The 20,798-nt window shown below is 39.4% G+C and overlaps 1 protein-coding gene across 7 annotated transcripts in view; it reads left to right on the top strand.

The window, feature by feature from the left end:
• The first annotated feature begins 786 nt into the window (after positions 1-786).
• Positions 787-20,798, top strand: part of ASCC3 (activating signal cointegrator 1 complex subunit 3) — a 283,273-nt gene continuing 263,261 nt past the window's right edge. For 4 of the 7 annotated variants that reach the window (XM_035561719.2, XM_050709556.1, XM_035561721.2 and 1 more), the window contains exons 1-3: positions 938-995; positions 15,847-15,990; positions 17,773-17,923. In XM_035561719.2, the coding sequence (XP_035417612.1) occupies positions 15,901-15,990; positions 17,773-17,923 (241 nt within the window). In that variant the 5' untranslated portion in view covers positions 938-995; positions 15,847-15,900. Of the gene's footprint in view, positions 864-930; positions 996-1,802; positions 1,870-15,846; positions 15,991-17,772; positions 17,924-20,798 lie in introns of those variants that run through there. The other 3 variants (XM_050709555.1, XM_035561717.1, XM_035561718.2) reach the window with 3 other exon arrangements.

The raw sequence follows: 20,798 nt of genomic DNA, 5'->3' as shown, positions 1-20,798 counted from the left end.
ATACACTAGAAATGTAAAATACTGTATTTATACTACATATGCACTCACTTCGAGAATATGGTTGTAAAAATTATACTAAAAAAAACAAAACAAAAAAAAAAAAAAAAAAAAAAACTTAAGTATTCAGCATCTAATTACAAAGGATTAATTATAATACTTTTTCTTTGCTAGTCCTGCATAGTTTCACTATGAAGATGTTTTATAACATGATGACCAAAATAGAACTGGTAAAAATTGGGAATCTCCCGTGTTTTTATTAGTGAAACACTACAGCCAGTTCCATGCAGCTATCTACTAAATCCAAGCTATTTATGATTCCTCTAAACTTTGTGTAATTTTTAGCAAGGGCCAGAGTATGTCACTCTTTTTGGGGGAGTGTGTTTTTGAATACATTCAACTGTACAAATAAACACAGACGTATACTTTTTTTTTTTTTTTTTTAATGAAAAGAGTACTTCATCATACACAAATGAAAGCCCTTCAGTGACCTTAGAATAAATCGTTGTCGCATGCTTCATACGAACAGAAAAGATACTTAAAGATTCTTAATAAATTATCTGAATGCTAAAAATTATCCACTTGGAAGCCTCTTGGAGCCCATTAGTACTTGCACAGGCATCCAAGCACTTCAGAGTGAGCATCATTTTTCCACTCAATTTAGTTTAGCCCTAAGAATGTATGTTCCTCGCTCTTCTTTCTCCCTCTGTCTGCACAGCCTGCTCTTTAGCTCCCTTCCACCACGGCGCCTTGGGATCACCCCGCTTCTCAGGAGCACGGGAGAGGGAATGAGGCAAGCGCACAGCGACGTAAAAAGTGCAATGAAGAGGGAAACCTACAACCACGGCACCCTACACCCCGGCAAGGTATGGGTCAGGCTGCCACGGGAGCGGGGCCAAACACCATCAGGGGAGCTCCTCGCCCCGCCCGCTCGCTTTACGGCAGCGCCGCGCCACGCCGGCTCTTTGCGGCAGCGGGACGGGCCGGCCGTCAGGCAGGTGCGCGGCCGGGGGTCGGGCGGCGGCGGCGGCGGGAGGGGGCTGGCGGGCGGTGGCGGGCCGCGACCCCGGGCCTCGACCCCGGGCCTCGGGGGGGGACAGGCAGCTTCGGGGCGGTGGGGCCGGCGCCGGGTCTTCTCCCGACCCCGCGGAGCTGACGGGCACGGCGCGGTGCCCTGGCCCGGCAGCGGTTGGGCGTCGTGTGGCTGCGGCCCCGGCGTGGTGGTGGAAGGCCGCTGGCGAACACCGGCCCCCTCCTGCTCTGCTCCGCTCCCCGGCGGTTTTAAGCCGGGTGCGGCCGTTGGAGGGGGAATAACGGGCGTGTTGTCAAGTGGGAAGTGGCGCTGGTGGTGTTGGATAGTTTCGGTACTCAGTACTGGTATTAATAAACTCAGAGCACTGGGAACAAATAAAACCGAGCCTTGTGGAGTGTTTTTCAGGTACTGTTGGGTTCATCGTGGTTGGTAGTGGCAGACTGATGGCTTTGATTGTAAAACGTGTGGCTGTCACTAGTGTCCTACAGGTTACCACTCAGGTGCTTCAGGAGAGCTTGTTGTGATGGAATTCACAGAACCATTTATTTGAGAACTTTTATCAGTGTTGAATTTTGTTGTTTTCCACGTACTTACATCTGTACAGACCCCTTTCAATCTACAGGCTTTTTCAACGACTGACTGTAAAATAGTACAGTTGAAATGGAACCAGTAATTTTCTGCAGAGTTCTGAAGATGCTTATTGGTTTTACTTTTTTGTTACCTTTACTTTTGGAGTCCATTCTGAGTCAAACTTAGACTTGACCTGAGGTTTTACTGTAGTAGAAAAAAATGTTAGAAATTCCGTTTCCGGAGGAGATGCTCCAAGACATATGCACAGGGTAGGTTACAGATACATATTGTTAGGAAAAACAAAGTAACTCCCTGTCAGTTTGGATGCAAGCTGGCTTTGATCAGAAGATCACATTGTATAAGTGAGCTGCTGAGTTCAATTAAACATACTCTGCTTTTCAGCAGACACCATAATAAAACAATTCACTTCAGATCTGACTTGTTTCTGGCCATAGTAGAGTGGCCTTGTACTGTCCTGGATCTAGGTGTGTAAGTGTATGGAGGAACTCTTTTCCCCTTTCTGTAGGAACACTGGCACAATCCCATCTAGGCCATCAGTGCTTTGTCGTGGGACCTTTCTGAATTGTGTAATTTACATGTTAGACCTGATCAGTCTTCTTGAGAAGCTAGCTTGCCTTTTGGAAGATATCAGAGCACTATTATATGCTTTTCTACTGAATTAGAGAGAAGGTAAGAATTATATTGTCAAATGCAGTATTTTGTTCAGCAGTTCTATGTTTATGGAGGTTTTTTTGAAGCCAAACCTGAAGTGGTAGTTATGTAAGTTACCTGTCTTTAAATTAAGAAAGGGAATGCACACTTTTATTTTCTTATTCCTTCCCTTTTGCAGCTGTTGCATATATGTTTGAAAGCTATCAAAGTGTTTCTCTTTCCAGTAACTTAAATAACTCACATTCATTGAATCTTTCCTAGTAGCTAATGTTGTCTAAGTGGCTGGTCATTGTTGTTATCCTCCACTGCATCTTTCTAAACTGATATGTTTCTTTCTAGAAACTGTGTGCATAACAAAGATAACAGTGCTACAATGGAGTCTTAATACTGACTCATGGAAGGAAGATTTCCTAGTAGTGTGTTTTTAGTAACAGTTGTTGAAGTCAGAGTTGGGTGTTTTTTAGTCTATACAGTCTTTATTAAATCAAATTATGCTTTGATGTGTAGAGAAAATTAAAACCAAACTCTGCTCTGTAGTTCGGATGTACTTGCCTAATTAAAATCCATTTAACAAAAGATTTGTAATGTATTTTTAGAAATTTGTTAGAAATGTCATAGACGAAGTCTGAGCTAAGAAGAGAAGGAAATAATGGTTGGACCCACAAACAGTTTGAGAGTCATGAGGTTCCTAAATCTGAAATTACAATCCTTAGAATTTCTGTTGTCATCTGACCCCATAGCTCTCTGCTTTCAAACAAAGTATTTGTCTAGCATGGAGTTCTGTCTTCTGTAGTGGCCAGTAGCAGTTGCTTAGGAGATGTGCTGGTGGAAAAAAAAAAAAAAAACATGCAGTGAGAACTTGTGCATTCATACAACCTTTCAGCAGTCAGTGCTTTAAATATCTGATGAGCTGCCTCCAAGTCATCTGGTTCAATATCTACGAAGTTATCTGAGTTCCACTAATTCATCTAATCCTTTCTTGAGCATGCTTGAACTTCCAGTCTTTTTGGCATCTTGTGACGATGAATTCCTAGATTTAATTATGTTCTGCATAGGAAAGGCATTCCATTTGAAACTGTTTTCAACCTAATATTCAGTTTTATTGTGTACCTCCTTATTCTTACATGTATATAAGAATATATATGTATGTAAATGTTCTCACAATAGTCAGTCATTCTGTATTTACTCATTCTTGCTTTTAAAACATCACACTATAGACTTGAGCAATTTTCATGTTTGTTGCAAGCACAGTCCATACAGGGATTTACTGTCAGAGCATTCTTTATACTCACCTCTCCCTGAGGAGTTTGATCTTTGTTTGCACAAAGGATCTGGCTCGGTTGGAGTTAACTTTTATCATAGCCATAACACTTTGGATTTATGGTTAAAGTAGTGTTGATAATGCACGAATGTTTTGGCTACTGCTGAGCAGTGCTTGGACAGCATCAAGGCTTTCTTTTTCCCACTCTGCCTGCCCAGTGAGTAAGGGGACACAGTGATTTCTTTTGCTTTTTTTTTGTGTGTGTGTCTATCCTTTGCCTATTAAACTGTCCATATCTCGGCCATTATGAGTTTCTCATTTTTGTTCTATGTACTTTCTCCCCTGTCCCACTGAGGGGGTGAGCAAGAAGCTGTGTGGGTTCTTGGCTGCTGGCTGTGGCAACCCACCACAACGCTTTGTGCAGGCATTCAAAAACATGATTGAGGGAAGCAGAGCTTGGGATATTTGGTTCTGTGGTAACAGTGCTTATTGAATTAATCAGTGGTGGGAAAGATTCCTGTGCCTTCTGTTCCTTGAGGTTATTCTATTAAAATGGCATAGAATACTCCACTTGAAGTTGTATACAACTTTGCATAATTTTTTGAAAATCCATTAGGCTAGAGAAAAAGTGAAGACTTAGGCAACAGTGTTCTGGACTGCTTGGGCATTTATTAGTTTGTCGTTGCTGAAAGGGCAGTTGGTGTCTTCTGTGTCGTATGTTGTGTTAAAGCATGGACTAGAGTTTGGTGGCCAGCCTCTAGATGAGCACGTCTCTCTGAGATGTGAAGAGAATCTTGTGCACTTTTTTTGACTTGTTGAATCTTCTTGATGCTAGAGGCGAACATCTCTAAGAGGCAAGTGGAGAATTATTATATTTGATGTATTCTAGGGAGGGATAAGTTGCTGGCTTTCTCCTTTCATTGTATACAGAATTTAGGATCATGGGTTAGGGATACGTGTTGCACACCTCCCTCAGTTTTCTCAACTTTTATTCTCTGGCATGCGTTTTCTCTGAGCCATTTGTTACTCTTGCTTGCACAAACTCATATTGAAAGTTTGACCTGAAAAAGAAACTGAATCTCATATTACAGGCCTCAATATTAGTCGTAGGCTGGTCATAAAGTAAGAACAGATAATCATGGACTGATGAGTCAATGACTGAAGAGCTTAACAGGTAATCTGTGAAGTAAATATCAGTTTTCCACTTGTAAATCAGATTCTGAGGAAGTTATGAAAGTAAGTAGATGAATTTGCACGATAGTGACTGTGGTGCACTCAAATATTTCCTAAAACTTAAGGACAAACTATGTCTACCACTCCTTTGAAACCAATAAGGACTGCTGAACAGAATTGTTTTGTGAGTCTGTATTTGGAAACTGGATTCTGATTAATGCATTAAAGAAATATGAATATTCTTAGTCCCTGCTGTAGGGGGGAGCAATTTATCTCTTCTTTGAAAGATTACAAAAAAGTAAAGAGAATATCTGAAGAATTCACTTTTCCATTTCTTTCAAGAAATTGGTTATTAATGATGAGTTGACCCTGGCCAGCAGCCAAGCACCCACCCAGCCTCTTGCTCACTCCCCTCTCCTGTGGGATGGGGAGAAAATAGAAGGAAAGCAAGAAGACTGGTGGATCAAGGTAATGGCACTTTAATAAGGAAAGCAAAAGCTGTGTGCCCAAGAAAAGCAAAGAGAGAAATTCATTCACTGCTTCCTATTGTCAAGCACCTGCCTGACACTTCAGGGCAAGTAGTGCCTCAGCACATGTAATGATTGCTTGGGAAGGCATGTGCCATAACCATGAATGTCCCCGCCCGTTCTGCACCTCATTTGCCTGAGTTTTTATTGCTGAGCATGAGATCATAGGGTACAGAATATCCCTTTGGATAGTTTGTTTCAGCTGTCGTATCTGTGTCTGCTCCCAAACTTGCTGGGGAGGGTGGGGAGAAAAGGCTTGATGCTGCGCAAGCACTGTGCAGCAGTAGCCAGAGCACTGGAGTGTTGTCATCGCTGTTTTAGCCCCAAATGCAAAGTGCAGTACCGTGTGGGCTGCTATGAAGGCTTATCTCCACCCCAGCCAGACAGCACATGCTACTGTGAAATTCTGACAGGGGACTGATTGTGTAAGGAAGCGAAAATAACTGGGCAGGAAGGAGGCAGAATATCGTTGGTAACTCTGAAAAAGATAATATATGGTGGGGAATACAAACGTGGTGATGTCCAGACCTAATGTTTGGAATTTTTACGGCTATGGAAAAGTTAGAGTGAAGAACTTATCTTCACAGGTACCACTGCCCCTGCTAAAAATTGCAGGCAGAAAACTGCTTGGCCCATTGACAGGGCGCAGAGCTGCTGCCTCTAAAGTATGAGCATAAATAAAATGCTTGGTTATGTCATTTTCTTGTTAGTATGGCATTGTTTTGTTTTTAAGGAGTCTTTAAAAGTTAATTCTTTAAATCTGAATGCAGTTTGTATATCTGGAATGCTAAATATTCATGAAAGTTCAAAAGCTTTTAATTATGGAATAGGTAAATCTTGACTCATGTGGATATTTCTTACAGTACAATTTGTCTAAAGCATTTTAAGGAATTTTTCATAGTTTCTAACAGAATATGACTGTGTAACTATTTCAAAAACTTCACAACTGGCAACAAACCTGCCTTAGCCTCGCCATATTGCTAGAGACAAAATGGGGCTATTTTCCTCCTCAGTATGTCAGCCAAGATCTGTAACACTGTGCATCAATTTTTCTTCTCCTGCCTGTGTTCTCATGGAACAAGCATACATTTTTTTTACGTTCGCAAGATATGTGAAGAGAGAGTTCAGTCTTATCACTACAGGAAACCATACAGGTGGCTTTTTCAGAGTAGCCTCTTGCAACACTTGCAACCCCTTCAGGCAGTCAGCCCAGGAAGAGTGGGCAGCGCAGCTGTTTGTTTCAATTTTAGCTTGCAAGCATTGTAATATTACAGGACCGTAGCACTTATTATTTTTCGTAGTTCTTATTTTAAAGTGTAATAATAAATTTTCAAATAGGAAGCTACCATTTGCTGGTCATGAAATAGCTGAGGTGCTGTTTGAAGTCCCTGCTTAGTATTTGTGTGCTCAAAGGAAGACAATGGACTCTCTCTGATACTATTTCATTACAATATAAATCTACTCAATAGGTGAATGTTGTTTACATTTATTTATGTATTGTAAAAGCCTACCTTTAAAGGAAGTATGCATGCTTTCAGGCTATATAGATATGCTTAAAAGGGTGCTTCTTGCATTTTTTGTACATTTTTAGGCTAAATTTTTGGCCATTTTTTTTCTACATCCTAAAGACGTTAAATTATTTAAATATGGGATTCTTATGTTATAAATAAATAGAGTCATTTATATTTAAGCCAAATAAAAAATTAACCAGTATCAGTCCTTGGGACAGCTTCTGGTATGTCTGGTACAACTTTGGGTTTCCCTAAAACTCTCTTCGTAGGGCAGCAGTGTGTTCCTGCTGTACGGGAGGAGGAAAGTCTGAAGAGGGAGGCACCCCTGAAGGTGACTTCATTGCTGGGGTGGTTTGGGCCAGGCTTTCAGCTCTTCCTCAACTGGAAAAGCTTGTCTTGATATGGTGATTTTCAGAATCTGTATGCTTCTGTCCTTTACTTCAGTATTTGACCTTATTATGTCAAACAGCAAGCTCCATTTTGAATGTGAATCTGCCTTCCTGATAGGAAAGGCAAATTTCCATGGTTTTAACCTTCAAATTGGACTGGGGAAAGTTATCTTGGTTATTGTTTCATTCCTAGGTAGTTTTGTTAACAAGCATAGGATTCTGTGTATGCTTAACTCATGACGTTTCTCAGGTAATTAGAAATTGCTGGGAACCTCAAATCTTTGGCAGTTGGATACACTGGTAACAGAAGCTGATGGAGACTTTAGGAGGAATATTAGACTGAGGGTAGTATAGTGCTAAAATCTACTCAAACCTGAGAAAATTTACATATGTATATTTGAGATACTGAAACAGGATTTAAAACACAGTAGCTCAGAGAGTAATGTTCAGGGGATGCTTATCTGGTCTGTGACGTTTACTTAGTCTTCTGAGCACATTCAGAATTAGAATAGTTGTTAAGGAAGTGAACTGGGCAAAATGCACAGCTTTCAGCTCTTGATTGCTGTGTATCATTAGGAAAGCATTTACTGTATCTTTGTAATGAAATGTGTACACGATCATTGTGTCCTGATGACAATTTACATTGATGCTAATAAGAAAAGTTGCCCTACTCAAATATTCTTGACTGTCTGGGGAGGTTTACTGATGTTGCTATCTAGGAGAGTTTTACTCAAACTCCGTCATAACTTTCTGCCTCTTTTTCTTCTCAAAAACTGTAACAAGTTTCAATCAGGGTGCTGAATGGTAGAGAAAGTAAAAGTTTTTTTTTTTTTTTTTTTTTAGAAAAGTGTTACAGACATTATAAAAAAATAAATGAATGTAATAAACCCAAATGTTGCTAACTATAGCAAACAAATTACACAGTATTACTTGCATCATTTTAATTAAATTAATACGTTTGTGTGCGCAATTGGTTATTTTTATTTACATGTAATGGATCATTTTCTAAATATTTCTGTATTCTTCATTACTATCATTGATGAAAATTCTGACTCACACAAAAGGTGCTGGAAATAGGATGAACATATTTGTAGCTGATAGTTCTGGGAATTATTCATTTAGTGATAGCCAAAGTTGGCCAGAACTTGTTTCCTTTGAGAGTCAGTTCTGTATTTTTAGTACACGACAATGAAATTAGTTTTCTTGTACATTACTTAGCAGTACTGTAGAATCTATAGCTTCTTTCTGAAGTGGTCTAAAAATCTGCATATTTCTCTTTTGAAAAATAGTTATGCAGTTTGTTTTGAAGTACTTGCCTTTTTTTTTTTTTTTTTTTTAGATTGTGCCAGCATTACCTGTATTATTACCAGTTTTATTGATGGAATCACTGAACACAAAAATGTTTTAATATTCTCTGTAAATGAGAAGTCCCGCTTCAGTGCTTTCATAGAACAGTTGTTCTGAAAGATCAAATGTGAATCTTGGTTTCAGTTGTACTGTGTTTGTACTACTACGATGAGTTGCCTGCTAGGTGCAATGATTTTTATTAACCATAACTAATTGCTATAGAAGCCCTTGACAAGGCCTCTTGATATATGTTAAGACAGTTAATTCAAAATTGACATCCTGTCTTTCCAAGCAATACGAACTTCCAATGACTTTTCTGTGAAAATAAAGAGTTCATTTTACACCATGAATAAAGCATGAATTTTGTGATCCATTTCTCATGTAACTAATGATATCTGCCACTTTACCTATAAGTCAGTGCAATTCTTGGACATTTTTTTTTTTTGGATGATGAATTCAGCAGTGTATAAAGTAGCGATGTCATAAAGCACCAGCGAGAATGTTATTTAACCAGCTTGTTCATTGTGAGTTTGGTGGTGACACAACTCTTCCAGTCAACGTTAGAAACAAAAAGGTTTAGCCAATGGTTAATCATTCTCCGATGGTTAATGTGACTTTTGTCAAATGAATCTCAGAAACATATCTTCCAAGTCTGTAAGAGTTTCACCACTGATGTACGTGCACTTGTCCACATGCAGATTTTTTTTGTCTTTCAGGTCAGTTTATCAAAATCATGTGTGATACCAAACATACATGTGCAACAATGTGGTTGGTTAGATGTGCTCTAGTGTGTTTGCAACTTCTGGATGCTAAGGCTACTAATACTGGTTCTCTTATGTTTGTGCAGTGGCACGTTAGCTGTGAGGCCACTCAGTTTCTAGGACTGGGAAGAAGGTCAGTGCTTCTAGGACACCTGCATTAGATGTTCGGTTTATTGTTTGATAGGAACATAGCTTTCTTAAAGTTGATGGCAACTAGTGGGTGGTTATATGCCACTTAAAAACTATTTTCTAGGTCATCCCATAATACTGTTTTGATTTTAGTTTCTGAAGTAAGTCAGAGCTTTCTCAAGGTTATTTTTGGAATCTTACAGCTTAGGATAATGTGCAGTAAGAGAGCGATCGTACTCATACCACCTCTCTGTTGTGTCCTGAATACTAGTGTACAGGCAGGGTCTTAAGTAATAGTGTACTTGACTTGGTCTTTTGTTTTATTGTACTGAGATCCTTCTAAAATGGTAAAATACCTGTACTTTTCTTAAAAGGAAAGCTTTGTACTTCCTTCAAAAATGTTTGGGGGAGATGCTCCAGATTCAGAATCATTCAATTCCAACCTTGAGGCCTATTCAAAAAGTATTTTGAAGTAGATTAGAGTTAATTATGAAGGATAATAATGGCACTGAGTGGATAATAAACTTCCAGTTATTTAGAACTGGAAGATAATACAGTATTCGGGGCATTTGTTTAATTGTCTGTAAATCTGGTAAGTGATTCAGGTGCTTAAACATACACCTGTTGCTGATTTAAAAACCTCATGGTATTTCATATCCTGCACCTGTTTCTGAGGGCATAGACACTTCCCGAGTCATGCATCATATTTACTGGCCCATGCAAGTATCTTGGGTATTGTAAAGGGTCTCAAATGACTATGCTCAGGGACTAAATCTCATCCAGGTTCCTGTCATAAGCGAAGCTTGAATCTTCCAGTATGATTCCGGCACAGATTTTCAAAAACATTTTCACACTTAGTTGGTTTTGCATAGAAGAATGTTGGTAGACGTGTCTCAGCGCCCTGAAAGAAGCAGCTCTGCGTGGTACTTCTCTGTAAGCATTGTAGTGTCATCTTATATGTGTGTTGTAAACATAACTGCAGTAGAGGTGTGAGGTACTCTAATAATAGTAAAGTACGTATGTACGAGTCCAGAGATTCACATAAAGCTCTTTGGGGCAGTATTCCAAATGAGAATTTCCCTGTACGGATTCCATGGTTTCATAACTGGGATGCTTGTTGGGGATTCAAGATGAGAACAGTAGATCTTCTAACAAAGAATTTGTCAAACTTGGTCTGTACTGGAGCTGAGAACTGTTTCTGCTTTCCAGTCTTGTTTCTAATTGCTTAGGAGCTTGGCCTCAGACCTGCCTAGAAGCAGAGTTCAGTTTGATTATTATTTGAGATTAATCTAGACAGGTAGGCAAACTTTGAGAGTATGTGTAGGGTTTGTACCTTGTTTGGGGTATGTGGCAAGGTCTTGGTAGGAGTGGGGCTGCAGGGATGGCCTCTGTGAGCAGAGCCCAGCAGCTGTCCCATGTCAGATCAAAGCCAGCTCCAGCTGTCTCCAAAGGGACCTGCTGCTGGCCAGAGCCGAGCCACGGAGCGGGGGAACAAAAAATTGTTGTGTGACAGTAGGTGGGAGAGAGAAGTGAGAAAATGTAAGAGAAACAGCCCTGCGGACACCAAGGTCAGTCAGTGCAGCAGGAGGGCAGGAGGTGCTCCAGGCATGCAGCAGAAGTTCCCCTGTGGCCTGTGGAGAGGCCCCTGGTGGAGCAGGCTGTCCCCCTGCAGCCCATGGGTCCCACATGGAGCAGATCTCCATGCTGCAGCCCGTGGAGGAGCCCCCTGTGGAACAGGTGGATGTGGCCTGGAGGAGGCTGCAGCCCATGGAGAGAGCCCCTGCAAGAGCAGGGCATGAGAGAGTGGCTATGGTAGAGTTCAGCTGCCCACCAGGATAAAAACACCACATACCTCCAGTTATGTTTAGGGGCCAGTATTAGAAACCAGTGGTTCCTAGCAGTTGTCTATGTTCATGCAAAATTTTCTGTTATGCACAGGAAATGTACATAATTGCACAGTGAAGTTGATTCTATTGGTAATTCTTTCTGTTAATTTGTCCGGTTGCGTAAAGGTACTCACTCAGGTTTTTATAGATAGTGTTTAACAAATCTTTCTAGAAGAGATGGAATATTAAAACTCTTACCTGTTGCAATTATGGTGTTCCATTTAGAGGCTTCTTGTGCAATGTATTTGCACAAGAACATTGTCTGGTATGATTACTTTCTGGTTCTTGTTTTTCTCTTTGGGGTATTGAAGGATTTTGTGATGTGTAGATGTATCTGTTCTCTCCCTTTATGTAATATAAGGTCAATTCACCCTTCCAGATCTGTTTCACTAATGTTTTGAAGTAAAGTGTTATAAAAGAACACCTTTTGATATCCTGAAAGGAGTAATGTGCATACCTGAAAGCCCTTCTAATGGGAGAAGGGGAGGGGTGGATGGCATATGGAGGCACTATTCGGCTTCTTCATTGTGCTGAAGCATTTGTTTCAATTCCAGCATTGACTGAGATGAATGGCATGTATCAAGCAGCCACACTTTCTTCCTGAGTACATAACCCTTAGTCTTGACATTTCCCTTTCAAAGACTGACCAGGTCTTGAGTGGAGATCAGCAACGTTCAATCCAAACAACTTAAAAGAATTCCATTATGATATCTGTTCCTTTTACAGAAAACTAGATGTCTGAAAGTATACAATTGTTAATACATGATATAGCACAGCTTCTATAGGTGCAAAATACAAAATTGAAAAATATTACTACTGCAGTATTTTGCATTGTCCTGCCATTTACGATTGGTGTCCTAGGTCCCATTAAACAATCATTTTCCGTAGCTGTCAGCTTTATTGCTAGGTGCTGTATTTGCACTGTTTATATCAAACATGCTTGGATAAGAAGTTTAAGTGAAGTGAATCTAATACAAATATCCTCATTGTTTTTAAATCTTTTCTTTTTCAGCTATCATTTGTATTTTTAGCTTCCTTTTCATCTGAAATTATTCCACTCTGACAAGTGAAAGAGAAAATGTCATTTCATTCACCTACTATTTGGTCCACAGAAACCTGTTAATAATTGCTGGTGCCTTTTTTCTTCAAAAAGAAGCCTCCATTTTTCTTTATAATGTTCTTTGATTAGTTTAGCAACCAGTAGTAACAACTTCTGGTTTTATAAATAGAAAAGTTTACAGAGACAGCAAAGTTTAAATTTATAGGCAATGTAGGCAAAAACTTGGTAAAATGGCTTAACATTCCTTAAATAGTATAAATAAAATGACTGCTGTGAGGTTTTAAGAGACATAATTAGCTACTGGGGGCTACAGCAGCTGGTGCTTCAGGATAGCCTAACTGCTGATTTTACCTGTGATTCTTTTAATGATATGTTATTCCAAACAAACAAACAAACAAACAAATTATCATTTGTAAGCAAAGATTTTTGTTCAGCTTGGTAATTCAGGTATGGCATCTGAGCAGTCCCTTTCTCTTAGCCCTACCTTGAGGCTGTCTTGCTTTGTTAAAGAGTGTTGGAATTAAAACAAGAGTTTAAATCTCTTTGACCGTAATCTCTAACATTTCAGTGGAGAAGACTGAGATGGTTCCATTACTTGCTTACAGAAAAAAATAGGAAGGCCAGGAGTGGGAGGAAAACTTAAACGGTGAAAATATAAAGTGGAAAACTTCTCCAGTAATGTTAGTTAAATTTGTAATAGTGATAACAATGTTTTTAGATTTTTAAATTTAATGGGAAAAAAAATACCTGCTGAGATTCATATTTACTGTTAGGTTTATCTTCAAACAATAAAATTTGAATGGTTTCTTGAATTCCGTTTTAGTTGAGTATAATCTGCTTTTATCTTTTATTTTTCCATGTAAAAAGTTTCAAAGTTAAAATTACATTTCTTTTAAAAAGAAGTAAAATAAGGTTTAAAAGATATTGCCTTTCATCTTTGCAATGGTTTACAAAGGTGGATATTACTTTTTCTGCCTTACAAACAGAACTTTAGTGGAAAGATAAGTTTGTTTGTTTTAAAAGAGAGGAAATCTGAGATAGCACTAGGTATCTTTGAACTTCTGTTCCTTTTCCTAAAAAAAATATTGGCAGAATGTGTCTGAATAGCTCTTATTTGATAGCAAAACGCAGTATTTTTTTACCACATAACGTTATATTGGTCTCAGTGTTGAATTCCCGTATTACTTGTCCCTCTACAAACATACAAAAAGGTGACTTTTTTTGTAGGGAACAGGCAGGGGCATGGTAGTTCATCTTGCATCTCTATATACGTGCCGTGGCAAATAGGATTTAATTGCTGCTACCTTTTAGGTCCTTGTTCCAAACCCAGCAGGATCGTTTGGTAGTACAGATGTTTCAGATCAAGCTGTGGGCAAATGTGTTCACTTCTGTCAAATCAGGAGGATTTTGGTAGTCTTAAGGTGGTTGTGGGAAGACAAGCAGTAGCTGATCCAGTCTAAAGGTAGGTGTATCTATCAGGAAGCTTTATGTGAAAACAGCTAACCTATTATTATTATTTATTTTTTTTAAGAAAATGTAAATTTTTAAGAAAATGTAAATGTACATTTTTTAAGAAAATGTAAAAAAAAAAAAAGAATTTATTAATGTGGACTCAACTATGAGGCTTCTGGGCAGGATTTGACTGTCTGACTGAGTCTGTGCTCAGGGAGGTATGCCCTTACTCATCCTCTTAGGTACCACGTATTTTATTTCAGAAAGTATTAAATACTTAATAAATGAGGAAGAAATATTCCTTTAAAAATTGGTTTCCTAGCAAATGGGCCAGCTGGAGAAACTTTAAATCTCTTGAAATTTTGTCTGAAATGTGAACTTTTTTTTAAAGTGGATTCTGACTTTCATAAATTACTGTGCATGTTATTTCAGAAAGGGTAATTTCAGTAATGTACAATAATATAATTTTAATTTTCTTATTGTAAAGGACCATAATTCTACAGAAAAAGGTATTTGTGTTTAGGTATAAAATAAATAGGCAATATGTCATCTTTAGCAGCTAATGGCAATGCTGTTGTTGGAGCAGTTTGAGCGATTTCCCTTTTTTGTTGGGTAGGATGATATTCCCTCAAATTTTGGACACTAGTTCTCTGCTGTGGTTATAATGATGACCATGTTTTCACTAGGAACTATCCTGGCATGATGTGACATGTCATATATCCACTGAATGTCTTTAAAAAAAAAAAAAAGTTGCTTGGCTCTGTCTGCTTCTAGGCTTGAATGTAAACATATCCTCTGTCCCCTTCAAAGGGTTGTTGTTGTGTTTTTTTTAATGCTACATTTTCACATTCTGTAGCTTCATATATTATAGCACCTGTCTCCAGAGTATCAGCTGTTGTGATAGCTTTTTACAAAAAGCAACTTAATGTTAGGTCGGAAAGCAAAGGTGCATGACAAGTCAGTGACATTTCTCTGTCTGTAACTGGAACATTGCGTCTGGATTTGCTTTTGTGCTGTATTGCAAAGTTGATAGCTAAAATACAAATGGGGTCATTAGATGAAGAAAAATGTTAAAGATAATTGGATTAAAGCAGGGAGTTGAGTGCAGTATGTGAACATTCAAAAATCTTTTTAGCAATTCTTTTTTTTCAAAGTTATTTAATTTCTGGATGGCCGATGGTCTTCAGGCATGCTAAGAATGCTACAGATCATTAGGTTTGTAATGGTATCATTAATTGTTTCAAGAATAATCTAAATCTGTATCTTTCTGCTACCACCAGAAATTGTAACTATGCATTAGAGTTCATTAAACAATTCAGCTATGGGCACCTTTCAAAATGAAGCAACTTTGAGAGTAGTTTCTGTAAAAGGCTTGGAACAAATGCAAGTTCAGATGGAGAACAGCTGTTTTGCTGTGAGCCCGTTTCACGTAAGAAATAAGAATGTGCAGAGGTGGGCTGTAGTCCTGTAGAGTACAGTGCTATGTGCGTGCTTAGCTGTGAGATGAAAACATCCTGAGGCATTCTCTTCCCAGTTTTCTGGTGGCACTTTTTTTTCTTTTTCTCTTGTTCAGTGATACATGTATTATGATCCTTTTTTTCTTGATTTTCTTTGTTTTTCTGTTTAAAAAATTGTTAAGCAGTCCTCAGAAAGGATGTCCCTTCATCAGTGCTGGAGGCTGTTAATGACCTGAAAACCACCAGTGCATGCTGGTTCAGGGGAGACATTCACATAGGTGGTAATCACTTACTGCTGTTTGGAGCTGAAGTTCAATTACCTAGATTTCATTACGGTACTCTAGCGTTGGTAGTGTTAAAGGAATAATTGCCACTGTGCCTCATTGCTGATAACTTTAGGGAATAGGGACTAGAACATGCTGAGTAACCACCTTGCGTCTGTGCCTGTCATGTCCCTTCTCTTGAATCTTGCTTGTAAACGTTTTTGAGAGAGGTTTTTCACTTCTTTAGTCATGGTGCCAGCCAAGTTTTGTTTGCTTAAAAAGGTCTTTCAAGTTTCTGATGTGAAATTGTATTTGTAGCATTAACAAAGCCATGCTATTTCTTTTTGTTCCCATCTAGGTGCTTGAACGGGGATTTAATTTCTTGTTCTATGGATCACTGAGTGAGTAACAGATGGCCTTGCCTCGTCTTACAGGCGCTCTACGCTCCTTTTCAAATGTCACTAAACATGATGATTACAATGAAGAATTAGCTGACTTAACGGTAAATATTTCTTTCTTTTTCAAAGTATAATTATAAACTATTAGTGTATATAGTAAGAATTGTGTGGTGTTTAGAATAAAGTTAGTGATGATGAATTTAGGTACTTTTTTATTTTTGAAAAAATAATGCAATAAAGTAATGTATGCATTGTGGGAATATGTGAAATGAACTTGGAATCCAGGGATTTGGAAATGAAAGTTTTCTGGAGGAAAGTAAATGTCACACCCATATGCAAGAAGGGCAAGAAAGAGGATCCAGGGAGCTACAGGCTGGTCAGCCTCACCTCAGTCTCTGGGAAGGTGATGGAACAGCTTGTCCTGGAAACCATTTTCAGGCACATGAATGAGAAGAAAATCATCAGGAGTAGTCAGCATGGATTCATTGAGGGGAAGTCATACCTGGCCAACCTGATAAGCTTCTTTAATGAAATCACCAGCCTGAAGGGTGAAAGGGGGATCAGGGGATATTGTCTTCCTGGACTTCAGTAAGGCCTTTGACACTGTCACCCATAAGATCCCAATAGTGAAGCTGTTGAAGTATGGGCTGGGAGAGCAGACAGGATTGAAAACCGGCAGAATGGCTGGGCCCAGAGGGCAGTGGTCAGTGGCACAAAGTCTAGTTGGAGGCCAGTAATGAGAGGAGTACACACAGGGGTCAATACTGGGTCCAGTTATATTTAACGTCTTCACTGATGATCTGGATAATGGGTAGAGTGCACACTCAGTAAATCTGTGGATGACATGAGACAGCGGCTCACCAGAGAGACGTGCAGCCACCCAGAGGGACCTCGGCAGACTGAAGAGGTGGGCTGACAAGAATCTCATGAAGTTCAATACAGAGAAGTGCAAAGTCCTGCACATGGGGAGGAACAGCTGCAGGCACCAGGACATGCTGGGAGCCAGCTGGAAAGCAGCTCTGCTTTCCAGAAAAGGACCTGGGAGTCCCGTTGAACACCAAGTTGAGCATGAGCCACCTATGCAACGTCACTGCTAAGAAGGCAAACAGTATTCTTGGCTGCATTAGGCAAAGTATCCCTAGCAGGTCAAGAGAGGTGGAGTGCTGTGTGCAGTTCTGGGCCCCCCAGTGCATGGACATAGTGAAGAGAGTACAACACAAGGCCACCAAGATGGTCAAGGGACTGGAGCATGAGGGCAGGGTGAGAGAGCTGGGACTGTTCAGCCTGGAGAAGAGAAGGATCAAGGGGATCTTAGCCATGTCTAGCTGAAGGGAGGATGTAAAGAGGACATAGCCACCAGGTTCTTTTCAGTGGTGCCCAGTGCCAGGATAAGAGACGGGGCACAAACTGGAACACAAGAAGTTCTTTCAAAACATCAGAAAGCACTTATTCACTGTGTGAGTAATGGAGCACTGTAACAGATTTCCCAGAGAGGTCGTGGAGTCTCCCTTCTTGGAGATCTTCAGAAGCTGCCTGGATGTGGTCACGGGCAACATGCTCTAAGTGTCCCTGCTTGGGCTTGTGGCAGATGAGCTCCAGAGGTCCCTTCCAACCTCAACCATTCTGTGAGATCTCTATAGAATTTACAGGAGTTTGGCTTTCTGGAGAGTTTTCATTGGAACCAGTAAAGTAATCTGTGTGTATCTTCCTCTTTACATATTCTCAGGAAAGAGATAAAAGAACAGGTAATAGAGAAGCTCTTTGCAATTGTTACAAAATACTGATTGCATGCAATTGGAAAGGTTTGTTTATCTAATTTTTTAAAGTAACCTCCATATACCAATTTGTAGTAATAAAAAAAATATTCAAATTTTTTGCATTTTCAGACAAAAAGATCAAAACTACATGAACAATTGTTGAAGTCTGATCTTACTTGGAAGAAGATAATAAAATTTGTTGATGACAATTTAGACAAAAAAGAATACCAAACTGTAAATGGTGATTTAAAAACTATACTACAAGCTGCAAAACAAATAGGTAGGTTTTGGTTCTCTAATTGTCTAACAATAGTTTTGGTTTTTGTACTTGCATACTGTTGCAAATTCAGTTCTACCTTGACTCTAGTCTTGCTCTGATATATCTTTGATGCTTCAGTAAATCTGACAACTATATGCATAATTTGGTTTTCTGTTTTATTTTAAAATATGATTCTGTTTTTATGCACTTTTTTTGATAGCGTTGTGTGATCCACCTTATGTAAGCAAATGCAACAGCTTTTGGCATGGCAGTACATGGAGGAAGGAACAATCTTGGTGTTATCTGCTTTAATTCTGAAAAATTGGGTGCAACGAGAGAGGTTTTTGCTTTAGTGAGTCATCAGAAGAGACATTTCATGTATCTCTCAAATCTCTGACAAACAAGTTTTAAAGTCATCTAAAGATGCACATATTCTAAACTTCATCTGCTTTGTGGTTCATTTTTTCCATGTAATAAGCATGGTGATCTGTTAGTTTTACAAATTTGCACTTTTCTTTTTAAATACTTTTTTTTTAATACAACAGTAAATTCTGCTACAAGCACAATTATTAACCTTTTCAGGCCAGTAGTTAAGCATGTGGCTGCCTGTCTTTCTTTAGAGACTGTCTGTCTATCTAGGACTGTCTGTCTTTAGAGACACCTCTAGGACAGGCCACCTCTGCTTCAACACAGGTACCTCTCTTTTGGTGCATGTCTTTCAGCTGACACTGGTGATACATAAGGTTTTGGGGAAAGCCATGCAAGGTATGGTATGAGCCATCTTTGGGGTAGAAAAAAAAATCTGAGGAGTGTTACTAATGAGGTTTAGGCAGAAAAGAAGTAACTTATTAATGATGAAATATCTACCTTTAGGTGTCCAACTAGACTCCTTCTGCAGTCCAAGGGTAGCAGTAAGCTCCCAGTTTAGTCTTTTGTCTCCTGTTTGTGCAGAATGTTTGTGCTTCACTATGTCCTAACTCCTGAATGCATGTTTGCCCATTTTTTTGGCTATGGTGATGATGGCTTTCCTGGGATGAAATGTGTTTAGGGAGGTAGCTACAGTATTCTCAAAAATAAATAAATAAATCAGACATCAGGTCACATTGGATGCATGGGACACTTTGGTGTGCATCTGCTCCACAGTCTAAATGTAGTTTTTCTTGGTTTGCATCAACTGTTTATGTTTAATGTTAACATGGAAAAGGTGTAGTCTGTATTGATAATTAATGTTATCTTTTAAACTTTTTTTTCCTTTAGAGAATGTTGACACAGTTTGTGCTCTTTTACTAGCTCTTAAGAGATTTTATTGCTGTGTTGAGATAATAAATGCAGGTTTCAGACACAGGTATGTTGGTAAGGAGGATCCTGTGATTATAGCATTAATATAGCTATTAATGTAGTTCTTTAAAAAAAAAAAATAATGTTTTGTGCATATGGACTAGAAATGTCTGTATGACCAGCACATTTAGGAATATAGAAAGGCTAATGAGATTTTTCTCAGCACTCCATTTTAATAGCATACTACTGATGTCATTTTTAAGTGATGCACTCTTTTGCTGAGTTCTCTTCCATGAATTGATCAATTCAGATTATTATTTTTTTTTTTTAGGATGACATTAGCATGTTAGGAAGATATCAACACCATCAGACTGGAAACAGACACTGACATGGTGTTACAGGGATGCTTGACCAATCCGTCCCACATGTCCCCTTGCTAGCATGTAAAGGTAGCTAACTCCTCAGCCTCCACTCCTCCTGACCATGGTAGCAGGTTTGAAATCTGATATGGTCAGAAAAACACATTGGCTCATTGTTCTGTTTCAGCCTGTGGTGGTCAGTTGCAGGACTGCCTAATGATTGATTACCCCTGCAGAGTTCAAATTACAAGATTAGAATGCTTTGTTCTCCTTCTCTTATCTCTTGACACTCCATTTTGCTGACCTTTTTACCTCTCAAACAAAGAATCTATCTGTAATTAGTTTTTCCCAGTTGGTTTCCAGTTTTCATAGAATCACAGAATCATAGAATGGTTTGAGTTGGAAGGGATCTTGAAGATAATCCAGTTCTAACCCCCTGCCATGGGCAGGGATGCCACCCACTAGATCAGATTGCCCAAGGCCTCATCTAACCCGGTCCTGGGGCACCCACAGCTTCTCTGGGCAACCTGTGCCAGTGCCTCACCACTCTCCGAGTGAAGAATTTCTTCCTTATATCTAATCTAAATCTTCCCTATTATAGTTTAAAACCGCTACCCCTTGTCCTATTGTTGTGCTACATATGTACTCAACCTAACATCATCCTTGTAGATTGAGGGGCGACTTTTTTTGATAACAGACAGAAATAGGACAGTTTCCAACAACAAAAATAACTTTATTATAAGTTGTCACAAAAATGAATAAAAGCCTTGAAGTCTATTATAGAAACATAATTAGTTACTATATGCAAAATATTTTATTTTGGTGAATCTGAACTTCAAGTGCATTTTCCTTCAGGTGACTCATACAACTCTCCTGTACTGGCTTTTGTTACTTAGCCAGTAAAAATGGTTAACGTGGTTTATGAGAACCTCGCCTGAGCTGGCAATATGCACTTGTAGCCCAGAAAGCCAACTGTATCCTGGGCCACATCAAAAGCAGTATGGCCAGCAGGGTGAGAGAGGTGATTCTCCCCTTCTGCTCTGCTCTTATGGGACCCCACATGGAGCACTGTGTTCAGCTCAGGGGCCCCCAGCACAAGAAGGACTTGGATCTATTAAAACGAGTCTAGAGAGCCACAAGGATGATCAAGGTGCTGGAGCACCTCTCCTATGAAGAGAGGCTGAGAGATTTGGGGTTGTTCAGCCTGGAGAAGGGAGAGCTTCGGGGAGACCTTATACTGACCTTTCAGTACCTAAAAG

This window comes from Cygnus atratus, chromosome 3 (assembly GCF_013377495.2).
Source record: "Cygnus atratus isolate AKBS03 ecotype Queensland, Australia chromosome 3, CAtr_DNAZoo_HiC_assembly, whole genome shotgun sequence".
Lineage (NCBI taxonomy): Eukaryota > Metazoa > Chordata > Aves > Anseriformes > Anatidae > Cygnus > Cygnus atratus.
Note: the sequence above shows the minus strand (reverse complement) of the source record. Positions and strands in the feature narration are given on the sequence as shown.